A 12820-nucleotide genomic window follows, 5' to 3' on the forward strand; every position below is an offset into this window, starting at 1 on the left:
CCTTTTTCTTTTTCATTTTTTCACTTTATTTCATTACTATTTGCGCCTCTTCGCTTTCCTTTTCCAGTAGCAGCACTACAACTACAAGTACTTATTCGTTCCCCACTCTTCTTCAGCTCCCATTTTTCCCCACACGCACACACACCCCAGTCAGTGAGACATTTGACCGAACGGGCGGCGCCTTGCAAAGCGCAATGGCAATGGCGAGTAAGAAATCCATGGATGAGTTCCTTGATCAGTGCGAGCAGTCAGGTGACGCCGCCTACAGCGCTTTCCGATCACTTCTGGAGCGGCTGGAGGATCCTGAAACCCGGAAAGATGCTCGGATTTTCTTGTCGGATCTCCATAAACGGTTCGACAGTAAAGAAGCGGCTGAGAAATGTCTCCAGAGTTACCATTTCCGGATTGAAGATATTTATCTCGAACAATCTGAAGGTCGTTCCCCATTTCCATATACAATCCCGTATTTGATAGCATTCCGTGTTTTTCATGTTAATAACAAGCTTTTTTTAATTATTATTTTGGAAAGTAATGAAGGAAATGCGATATCCATTCATAAATATTGAGAAATGAACTTCGTAGGTGTGACGGCGACTGAGTTTTATTGGCTAGGCGTGAGTTTGATGACGTGGTGTTCAACTTTTTCTGGATGATGTATAGTTTAACATCATAACGTAGTCTCTAGCTTGATTGTATGGTAGCTTCTTTTTTTATTTTTTTCTGGGGGAGGGTGATGCAGGGGGGGGGGGGGTGGTTTGGGAGCGGGCTGGGGTTCTCACTCTAAAGGATTGGTTATGATTTGATTGTTTACAGGATGTAGTGGTTGAGTGGTTGAATAGTTATGTCGGAGTAAAAGACAAAGTAAGCTTTGATCTTAAGCTAAATCGCTGTATACACTGTGATTTAAGTAGGCTATTCACCCTTCCTTTTTGGAATATCAATAAAAGTACCCAGCCTGATATTAACTGCTCATATATACCAAAAACAGAATAAAAGAAAAAAAAAGACTCCAATTCTGCTTGGATGCTATTATGCTACTCCATTTTGTTCTGGCCAGCTATTGTTTTATTCAGAAAGTAACAGAGTCGCACAGTTCCCAAATTGTGCAGCCCCCAGAAGTGATTTATTTAGAGCCTTTTTTTTTTCTTTTGAAAATTACAAGGGGTAACAAGTTAATTATCTGCTTGGCAGAACTAGGGAGAAGAAGAGTTAAAAAATAATTTACATTTATCTAGATTGCAATTATAATGGTTTTGTCACATGGCTAATGCTACTTAGACGAGTCTCAGCCTTCTGGATTAGAACATCTAAGCTACACCTGTTTAAGGAAGATCATGCTTTTTTTTTTTCCCCACACTGCATTCATCTTGCTTTCCATGAATCTTTACATTCTGTTTTTTATGGTTTATCTAAGATATTTCAGTGGCTTCAATTTGCACAACCCTGGTTTTATTGACATTGGTTCCCTCATAAATAAAGACACCAAAAGGATGCCACAAAGGCCTTTTAAGATAAGAAAATGCTAAAACACTAGTTCAGGTCCATGGTCCTTTCTAATTATTGTAATATATTTTGGTTCATTTAGTAGGAGGGGTAAGAGATGATCAGCAAGAAGGGAAGTATTGGAAATTTGATATGCTAGCCTTACCAAATGAATTCCAACTGCCCTTCTTATTTTTACCAGAACAAGGAAGCAATCGCAGGATAATAAGAAGAAAGGTGCAGAATACATTCTGGGTGGGTAAAATTATAGAGAAAGATAGTTAGCTGAAGTTTAAGCCACTGAAGCCTTTGATGTGTGGTGCAGTGGCATGAGTTTTGTCTTGAGCAGGATAACAGGTCCTGAGAAGGTTTTGCACAGTTCATCTTATTGGGCTTGTTGTAGTATACAACTTTGCACATCAAATTGGACATCTTTTTAGACAGGAATAATTTAACATGTGCTGCTTAATTCAAGTTATATGATTTACATTTCAAACTTCAATTAATCATGTTATTGGGTCAAATAAGAAAAACTCATTCTACATTTTTGAGCATTGTATTCATCTTTCATGTTTTGCCTTAGAATATGTGTGCCAAAAGCTATACACATATAAAAGTTGTGCATGCTTTTTTTTTGGTCTACAAAGAATTTTTCCTCAAAATTCATTAAGCAACTCCTGGTCAAGGACAAGCTTTTAGGACAAGGCTTATTACACTGAGGATATAATCCTTTGACTTCATTCTGAAACATAGGAAACCAGCAATTGAATTGATAAAAATGCCTTTAAATACATATGCTGGATTAAACAATTATTTTCTCTGCTGCAGGTTTCCAGGTGAGAAAGAAGCTGACAATGATGGTCATACCCAGTATCTTTATCCCAGAGGATTGGTCCTTTACTTTTTATGAGGGGCTGAACAGGCATCCTGATTCCATCTTCAAAGACAGGACAGTAGCTGAGCTTGGTTGTGGAAACGGATGGATATCCATAGCTATTGCTGAGAAGTGGTCACCTTTGAAGGTCTGTGGTTCTTCTTTCTTAAATGAATATGAACCATCACATCAGGGAATGATATAAAATACAAATACTAGTGGCATGTGTTTACTTATCTTTCATGGCTCCTAGAGTCAATCATTTTGATCAAATTTAGTTTCACAATGTTTCTAAATTACATTTTTACAGGTATATGGTCTTGATATAAATCCAAGGGCAGTAAAAGTGGCTTGGATAAATCTTTATCTAAATGCATTGGATGACAACGGCGAACCAATTTACGATGAGGAGAATAAAACTCTGCTTGATAGGGTAGAATTTTATGAATCTGACTTGCTGTCTTACTGCAAAGATCATAAGATAGAGCTGGAAAGAATTGTTGGGTGCATACCACAGGTACATTCCTTTACTGTGAGTTGCTTTGAAGTCTTCAGAACTGATAATGTTTGAATCATTGTGTTGCTTTGCATCATTTTATGAGTTGAGTGCAAAACATATAATTCTCTTTCTCTTTTGGTTTCTGATGCAGATTCTTAACCCTAATCCAGATGCTATGTCCAAGATGATTACTGAATATGCAAGTGAAGAATTTCTGTATTCATTAAGCAACTATTGTGCACTACAGGTTGGTATGAAAACCCGAGTTGGTGGATATTTGATTTCATTCCCTGGCATGTGATTTGGAGAGTTCAAGCTTAGATAGTTGTCCAGTGGTGCTTATGGATTGTTCTGCTTGTTCTAATGTTATCTTGAAAATAGTAATCTTAGGAATACTCATGAGATCTTTCAGTCCTTAAGCATTTTGTCTGTCTTAGGGGATCAAGGAAAATGTGGTAGTTCTTCAATCTATTCAGGAGTTCTTAAGTTGTTAGCCTTCTGATTTGGGCATGGGTTCACTCGAGATTCATCTTGTATTCCTTTGTTTTTGACATAAATTCTATTTTGAGAATTTGTGACTGAATTGCTAACATGTTAAAGTGGTCAAATTAGATAAATAGCTAGGCAGAACAATTTTGCTTTCCTTTTTTTGAAGTATCATAACCTTGTCTGGTTAATTTGGATAGCTCCTGTATAGTTTGAATTACGAGTTTGGAGTGATTTCTGCTCCTCTAAGCTTATATTTTTGGAGATGTGTCTGATTGCAAGTTATATTAGATATCTTGGTTCCATTTTATCTGGTAGATGTCCTATCTCCAGATGAATCAGATATAAGATTGATATTTTGTTCTTCTGTTCAATCAGAGAACTGTACCAGAAACCATTTCTATCAAACTTCACTAATGCAATTTTAATCCCTATATTACAACAGTTATTTAGAAGTTTTAATGATGTGCTTAGGCTTTAATGTACTCTTTATCTTATTTTTTGACACTATACTACTAGTTCTCGCAGGGCTGCTATGACAAATAATGTGTAGTTTGTTCTTCTGGTCTGGAGAAAGTTGCTACTCTGATTTTCTTAAAACAGTTTTTGCTTGTCCTTAGGGTTTTGTGGAAGATCAGTTTGGTTTGGGGCTGATTGCAAGGGCAGTTGAAGAAGGAATTGATGTCATAAAACCTATGGGGATTATGATTTTCAATATGGGAGGTCGTCCTGGACATGCTGTTTGTAAGCGCTTATTTGAGCGCCGTGGTCTCTGTCTTACCAAGCTTTGGCAAACGAAAATTCTTCAGGTATGTACCTTTTCCTGTCAAGCATGATACTGAGGAAATTGCACACCTTTTGAAGCCTTTCTCTGCAGGCTGCTGACACAGATATATCAGCTTTAGTTGAAATTGAAAAGAGTAGTCCGCATCGATTTGAATTTTTCATGGGCCTTGGTGGCGATCAGCCAATTTGTGCTAGAACTGCATGGGCCTATGGAAAAGCTGGTGGTCGTATTTCACATGCATTATCAGTCTATAGTTGTCAACTCCGTCAACCAAGTCAGGTATTACATCGTACTGTAGAAGTTCAATATCTAATGCATCAAGCTGATAGGCCAGTTTATGTGTTAGCATAAATAAAGGGATGCTGATTTAGCTTATCTGACAGGTAAAAAAGATCTTTGAGTTTCTCAAAAATGGGTTCCATGACATCAGCAACTCCTTAGATTTGTCCTTTGAAGATGATTCTGTTGCAGATGAGAAAATTCCCTTCCTAGCTTACCTTGCTAGTGTTCTTAAAGAGAACTCATTTTTGCCTTATGAGCCACCAGCAGGAAGCAAACAGTTCCGAAGTCTCATTGCGGGGTTTATGAAAACCTACCATCATATTCCCCTCAGTGCTGATGTAAGGAAACATTCTACTGAAGATTTTTATTTGTATCTGATATATAAAATTTCTTTTTCATCCTTAAAAATTTTTTTCCTACAATAAATAGACTGAACTCCTTTGACTGCTAAATTTCATTGTGATGTGCATGGGTCCCGGTTCTAGACCTAGTTAAGATAAGAGCAAGAGAGATCCTTTGTGGCATAAACCTACGGAAAGTTTCACTTTTATGAAGAATAATCATCATATACATGAATTTGAAAAGATATGTGTGGCTGCAAATGTACATCTACCTTTGAAATACATGTTTGACTGAAGACATGTTATGAATCTGGTAGATCGATAAGCAGAGGTCTTCCGTTTAAGTATCAGACCCAGTTAAATAAGAGAATAACAGATGCATATGATAAAATTTCTTTCTATGTAAAACTTTATTCTTGTACTACTATACCCTAAGTCTGTGGTAATGATAACTTGATAAAACATAGTCAAGCTCAGAATTATGTTCAATGCTGATTATTTAATAATGGACGTACTCTCTTGACTTGGTTACTTCTAGTGTACTGTTTTATTATTCCGGAAATGAGTGTGAGTTTTTTTAGGGAAAGAGAAGTTATCAGATCATTTACCACACAATAATTTGTTTTTGACTAGGCATTATCACTCAAAAGGAAGCATTTCTCTAGAACAATAAACTAGCCAAACCCCAAGAAGGTGGTTTTTATCGACGACAACTATAGGGATTCTTTATACTAATGTATTACAGATCTTTAACTTCTCCATTCTTGCTCAATTAGCTATATCCTCATTCACCTTGCCCAATTTCTATCCTAATTTATGTGTTGGGCATGTTGTTTTCACGTGAATCTGACTACCTTTAGAAGCGTCACTTTTCTGAACTGCCATGTGTTTCTTCTGCTAAAATTGTGCAAGCATGCTTACAGTTCTTGGTGTTTCTTGCCTATCAGCAATAGCTTATGTTAACAGTTTATTCTGCAAGAATCTTATTTGCCATTTCATGTAAAATAATGTGCATTTTCTAATCTGATTTTCTCAAATGCATTTTAGAATGTTGTTGTATTTCCTTCAAGGACTGTGGCAATTGAGAATGTTCTTCGATTGTTCTCACCTCGTCTTGCCATTGTGGATGAACATCTGACGCAAAACCTGCCTAGGCAATGGTTAACGTCATTGAAAGTTGAGGTATGGTTTCGTTGACAATACACTTGCATATGATCACCTTGATTATTTAGGCTGTCATCTGGACTTGAATTGATCATGATTGGATTTAAGCAATGGAGCTATTATTTTAAGTTTGAATCTAGTACCTGACTAGAGATTTTACAAACTAAATATGAAAGATTATAAAATTAGATTCAATAATTATTGGCATTTCCAAGAAATTTACTAGACATGTCTAGTAACACATGGCTTTGGTTAGCTTACTTTACGTTTTTCTAGAATTCTTTTCCCTGACGCGTATCTAAAGTAAAGGAAACATGAGGTCCTCTCTCTCTTCCACCCCCTCTCTTTTTCCCCCCATCTTTTTCTCCTTCTCTGCAGTCTCTGATGCTATAGGCATGAAGGATTATTGTAATACATTATGGAAGCTATGTTGCCATTATGTAAATAAAGAAGTGTTTGCTGACAAATATGGTTGACAATTCTTTGAGTTGGCAATCTTTCCTTTTATTGCGTACTGTGTCCTTGATACTTTGGCTAGTGGGAAGCAGAGCAGTTTAGTCCCAGTTGGATTCAAAATCTCTTGTTGGGCTCTTCTATTAACTTTCCAGGTATTTGGCTCTTTGCAGACTGCAGAAACCTGTAAGAACTCGGAGGAGGTGATCACTGTGATTGAAGCTCCTCGCCAGTCGGATTTGATGGTAGAGTTAATAAAGAAATTGAAGCCCCAGGTGGTAGTCACTGGCATAGCTGAATTTGAGTCTGTTACTAGTTCTGCCTTTGAACACCTTTTGGATACTACTAGAGAAACTGGATCTCGTCTTTTTATAGACATATCAGACCACTTTGAGCTATCTAGCCTCCCTAGTTCCAATGGGGTCGTAAAGTATCTTGCTGGATCTCCTCTTCCTTCACATGCAGCAATTGTTTGTGGCCTATTGAAAAACCGGGTGTGCATGTCATTCTTTTATGTATTTTATCATCTTCCAGAGAATTGACCTGTCTAGTGCCTCGACGGATTGCAAGATCGACTTTTTTCTCTAATATCCGACCATATAATTTGTTCCAGGTTTATTCTGATCTTGAAGTCGCTTTTGTGATATCAGAAGAAGAAACAGTTCTTAAAGCATTGTCCAAGACTCTGGAACTTTTACAAGGGAGTACTGCACTAATTAGTCAATACTATTACGGCTGCCTCTTCCATGAGCTTCTAGCATTTCAGCTTGCAGATAGACATCCTGCAGTAGAGGTTAGTGAATGATCTCTACTTGCCTTCCTTCTGCTTGTTCAAGAGCACTTTCCTGTGGGGTTCTCCGAATTGAGGCTTGACAAGGTTATAAGCATTATGAACCCACTTGTCTCCCCTTTTTGGCCAATGCAACTGTCTAGATTCTACCTTGTTCGTTGATAGTTGGCTTTGGCATAAGAAAATGCCATTTGATTGGAGGAAAATATTTTAGCTAAAAATATTATAGTGGTACTACTGTGGAATTGCCGTTTATTTCATGTTGCTTTTTAAATATATATACATGCATGTGTATATATATTGTGTATATATATGTATTGTGTATATATATATATATACATATGAAGAAAAGACATGCCTGATATGGATATAAACATAACCCTCAAATATGTATGAATTGCTAGTGACATTTAGTTCCTTTAAGCATTTATGGTTTTCCTACGCATCTTTTATGTGTAATCTTTTGTATGTGGACATGTGTGCATCACTAGAATGTTAGGTGTAAGAAATGTACAACGATGCAAAACCTTGATACTTGTTTATTTCTTCTCTCGTCTTTCTGCCAGATAATGTGTTCACATACTCCATCTACCCAGATGGAGCAGTTTGCTGAAAAGAATTTGTCTTTATTAGGTGACATCTGTTAAAAGCTGAACATGAAATGGAACTTTTTTACCCTTCTTTTTTTTTTGTTTTTGGGATTTTGTGTTTCTTATTGTTCATCCATTCCATATTTGTTTATGGATGTCCAAAAAGTGCATAATATGAAATTATAATCCCAGTTTTACCTGATTTGGTTGCACCGTGTTATATCAAAACTTCTAATATGTAGTTTGTCTATTATTTATTAATGGGAATTGCTTCCCTGTTTAATACAGATATGGGTTGAAAATCATATGATGCTCTGACGGTTTACCAATATCCCCTTGTTGATTACTTGTATGAATCCATAATTCCAGTTTTACCTGATTTGATTGTACCCTTGGGTACTTCAGAACTTCTTAAAATGCTGTTTGTCTATCATTTATTCGTGGGAAGTCGGAATTACTTGCCTGTCTATTATAGAATTTGGGTTAAAAATTGTATGATGCTCTGAATGTTTACCAATATCCCCTTGTTGATTATTTGTGGCATTGGAATTCCTAAGCAAAGCTTTCCAGAACACTTGAGGTATGTCTACTAATCAATTGACCCTGTACACTTGATTTTAGAGAGGAGCTCAAAAGGGGAAAGCAAGTGAGATGATTGGCTTTTCAAGTGCAGCGATATCTGTCCTTGATCACGCTGAGTTGTCTATCACTGAAGCAGACAACTCTTCTTTGATCCACATGGACGTGGATCAAAGCTTTTTGCCAATTCCAAATGCAGTAAAGGCTGCTATCTTCGAGAGTTTCTCAAGACAGAACATTGTAGAGTCAGAGACTGAGGTAACAAGGGGGGTAACTCAATTTGTTGGCAGCAGTTATGGTTTCCCAACAGATGGCAGCACAGAGTTTTTGTATGCTGACCGTCCTCTAGCTCTTTTCAATAAGTTGGTCCTTTGCTGCCTTCAAGAAGGTGGAACCTTGTGCTTCCCAGTTGGATCAAACGGGAATTATGTCGCTGCTGCAAAGTTCTCGAGAGCAAATATTCTAAATATCCCAACCAGTTCTGAAGTAGGCTATAAATTGACAGAAAATACTCTTGCTAGAGTGTTTGAGACTGTGAATAAACCTTGGATCTATATTTCTGGACCAACTATCAATCCCACTGGATTACTTTATAGTAATGGAGAGATGAAAGATATATTATCAGTCTGTGCAAAGTTTGGGGCTAGGGTGATAATTGATACATCATTTTCGGGTGTCGAATATAACGATGGCTGGGGTGGCTGGGAATTGAAGTCTACTTTAGCAGCACTAACTTCATCTGCCAAACCATCTTTTTGTGTTTCATTGCTGGGGGGATTGTTTCTGAAGATGCTTACTGGAGGACTGAATTTTGGTTTTCTACTTCTGAATCAGCCTTCTTTGATTGATGCTTTTAATAGCTTTCCTGGGTTAAGCAAACCACACAGTACTATTAAATACGCAGTCAAGAAGTTGTTGGATCTCAGAGAGCAAACAGGAGGAAGCCTACTGAATTGTGTTGGTGGGCAGGAAAAGGTTATGGAAACCAGATATGAGCGCTTCAAAGAGGTAAATATTTCTGTTAAATAAGATCTTCCACTGATTCCATGATTCTTTTGAAATGGTTCCAGTACTCGCCTTTATTGTTTAATTCGACTCTGAATTTCTAATGATTTCTTTGGCCCTAATTGTTCAGCTTCCAAAGTAAGATAGCATCAAATGCATTGTCACCTATCATTTGTGAAAATGCATATCCAGCAACAATAGATTGCATGATGATCTTGAATTTAGTTGTATACCTACCGCTGTGCCATTGACTCTGACAAAATTTACTATTAGTAATGTGGTACACAATTTGTTCAAAAAGGCCAATCACTTTCATTGTTTCAAAAAAAGGTGCAGGGTAAATTTAGGTAGAAAAATGTTTACAGATGGAATGACCATCAATTGTAAACTATTCTATAGCCTGTCTCCACTACTTTTTGAGTTTTTTTCCGTCGGACTTTGACTATTTTTAGACACAGTATGTCTAGTTTGTAAGGTCCATGTTTTCCATATGCTGAACTTCTATTATTTGCTTTGTAGTTTCAATGTTATATGAACCATGACTTGATGCTAATTTCTTTTGATTGTGATAAATTTATCAGACCCTTCAAAATTGTGGTTGGGAGGTACTAGAAGCTCATGCAGGTCTTTCTATGGTAGCAAAGCCATCTGCCTATCTTGGTAAATCCATCAAGGTCAGTGAAAATTCAGCTGCCTGGGAAGCCAAGCTTGATGACTCAAATATTAGAGAAGCTATGCTTAGGTGCACTGGTTTGTGCATTAATAGTGCTTCTTGGACGGGAATTCCTGGTTATTGTCGGTTCACAATTGCCTTGGAAGATGGTGAATTTGAGCGCGCATTGAACTGCGTTATCAAATTCCAAAAAGCTTTTGGTAATTGAGATGCATACAATCTTGCCATTGCTTCTTCACATTTTCACAACTTGGTGGTTGTGAAGCTTTGAGATAAAAATATGCTCTTAATACACGTCTCGCTGTTTGAGGCTGCCTTTCTTTCTCTTTTTCTTTATCCTTCATGCGCATGTTTCTAGATTGTTCCCACGGTTATGAAGTTGGGCTCGCTGGATGACAATATATTTTGTCTCGAACATAATGATGAAAGGTGTCTCATTCATCTCCATTATGATTCTGCTCCAGTCTCGATTTCTTTGTAAAGACACAATCTCGTGTTTCTGCTGGATAAGAAACTTAAGCGAACCAATTTTGCGAGGTGATACTACAAAAGTTTTATCGAAGAGAGATTCCATCCATGGTTATCTTGAATTGAATTGGGTTATTTCCAGAAATATTTGCATTTCCTCATTGTGCTTGTCAAATACCTCTCTAGCTATTTATTGTACAACTTGCCTAATCTTTACCCAGAAGACACATGTTTAAGATAAACTTTGTTGCTATTACAGACATTATTCCGTGAGAAAATGCCCATAATTGGCCAATATAGTACTTAGGGACTATAATCTCTCTTAACAAAATACTGTGCATCATCAACTTTCTCTCTCTTTTTTTTTTTTTTTTGCTTTCCTGTAAGTGGAAGATTTTGAACTTAAAACTTTTTATTATTATTTCTCTCATCTTATCATTCAATTCAACTTTTCCTTCACATGCATTTATAATTTTTTTAATCTTTTTTTGGTATTAAGTGAGGTTTGAAACTTTTTATTTACATTTTCTCTATTCGTATCATCGTACCATCTAACTTATAATCCTTTCTGCACGTGTATTAATAATGTGCTTAATCTTTACCTTGTAGGCAATTTCTTTTTAAGATAAACTTTCATTGCAAGTGCAGACATTTATTTCCTTTGGAAAATGCCTATAATTGACCAATATAGTAGAAATGTATTGACAATAATCTATATATATGCAAATTGCAATCGAGAAAAGTTAATCATATATTCGAGCTAAATTATGTATGACCTGTAGAGTATCACGTCGCATTACTTCTTCGCCATCTCATACTGAGTATAGTCGATGTATGTGCACGTACGTAATAGAAGAAATTACACAAAAAGTGTAGGGATCAACAACAGTGAATTGTCGAATTTTACTTATTACAGTTGTTCTCTGACCCGAAGGTTCCAGATAATTATTTAAAGTGTTACTGTATCATATTTTCCTCATCCCTCCAGAAACTTGTAGAACCGACCATACATCACTACTACAGCCTGCTAACCCCCGGGATCCCAAAGCACCACAAGTGACGCAGAATCCTCCAGAACCACCTTCAAACTTTTTCCTCGTCACCTATATATAAACACCAATTCCAGCGAAGCGTGAAATATCCTAAAACATTCTCTATCAATCAAACGTTCATACTTGGTTTCAGCAGCCCTCCTTATCATTCTCATTCTTAGCTAATTCCCACAACCATTCCCCTGTTTCCATTTTCCAGCTCCGAGGCTATTCATTCCGTCGCTCGTACTAACTATCAAATCAAGAAATGGTTAAGGCTACGAGGTTCGTCTTTATGAGCTTGCTGGTTTTAGCGGCAGTTGCAGCCCTTTTGCCCGAGCAAGCCGAGGCATTGATGCCCTATTCTCCCCGTTCTTTCTGGGACATGATGCTTCCAAACGAAGACCCTTTTAGAATCTTGGAGCACAGCCCTTTAACCGTCCCCAAAGGGGTGGAAACGCTGGCCTTGGCACGCGCTGACTGGAAGGAGACGGCGAAGGAGCACGTGATCTCGCTAGACGTTCCAGGGATTAAGAAGGAGGAGGTCAAGATTGAGGTGGAAGACAACAGGGTTTTGAGGGTGAGCGGAGAGAGGAAAACTGAAGAGGAAGTTGAAGGGGATAAATGGCACAGGGCTGAGAGGACTGTTGGCAAGTTCTGGAGGCAGTTTAGGCTGCCTGGCAATGCTGACTTGGATAAGGTGCAAGCCCATCTTGAAAATGGGGTGCTGGAAATTGTTGTGCCAAAGTTGGCTGAGGAGAAAAAGAAGCAGCCTAAGGTGATCAGTATCGCTGAGGAAGCCGGGAGCAATACTGGCGTGGATGTTAAGGCCAAAAGGGATGAGATGTAATCATGTCAGCGCCAAAAATATCATAGTAACTGGCGTTTCGTGAACTTGCTGGTTTTCTGGTTGCCTTCGAGTGTTCTCGGGTTATCAACTGGAAAGCTGAATAGTAGATCGCGTAATTGGGTGTTTGTATGTTGAAAATGTAACGTGTTTGTAATTTACCGATCATGAAATAAAGTTAATAGCTTTACGCTAATCTCATCATGGTGTTTTTGAATTTCTTTGCTGTGGATGGATGAAGATTTTGATGCTGCTATACGATCTCCATTCATGTTCTTTACCTTCCTTGTTCCCCGCCCCCAAACACCCAAAAAAGAAAAGAAAAAAACTGCCGATCACCTAGCTCTCCCTCTCAACTCGTCTGTTGAACTTACCAAAAATGCCGTATTGATCACCTTTAATCATCAAGCTGTTGTTTATCAAGCTTTTGTTTCCCTTTTCTCAGGGTTCATTAGCTTGAGCTTTTGCA

General features: G+C 37.7%; 2 protein-coding genes across 2 annotated transcripts; both read left to right on the top strand.

The window, feature by feature from the left end:
- The first annotated feature begins 88 nt into the window (after positions 1 to 88).
- On the top strand, positions 89 to 10595 carry LOC113763370 (methionine S-methyltransferase). Its single transcript, XM_027307144.1, has 12 exons — positions 89 to 435; positions 2311 to 2504; positions 2667 to 2873; positions 3007 to 3102; positions 3962 to 4150; positions 4219 to 4407; positions 4512 to 4748; positions 5799 to 5933; positions 6542 to 6862; positions 6982 to 7161; positions 8370 to 9335; positions 9914 to 10595. The coding sequence occupies exons 1-12, from the start codon at positions 195 to 197 to the stop codon at positions 10211 to 10213; spliced, it is 3255 nt and encodes a 1084-aa protein (XP_027162945.1). The 5' UTR covers positions 89 to 194; the 3' UTR covers positions 10214 to 10595.
- Positions 10596 to 11551: 956 nt separating this feature from the next.
- On the top strand, positions 11552 to 12549 carry LOC113761832 (22.0 kDa class IV heat shock protein-like). The gene has a single exon (XM_027304982.1). It carries the CDS (start codon positions 11773 to 11775, stop codon positions 12352 to 12354), a length of 582 nt encoding a protein of 193 aa, XP_027160783.1. The 5' UTR covers positions 11552 to 11772; the 3' UTR covers positions 12355 to 12549.
- The last annotated feature ends 271 nt before the right edge of the window (positions 12550 to 12820 follow it).

Source organism: Coffea eugenioides, chromosome 2 (genome assembly GCF_003713205.1).
Source record: "Coffea eugenioides isolate CCC68of chromosome 2, Ceug_1.0, whole genome shotgun sequence".
Lineage (NCBI taxonomy): Eukaryota > Viridiplantae > Streptophyta > Magnoliopsida > Gentianales > Rubiaceae > Coffea > Coffea eugenioides.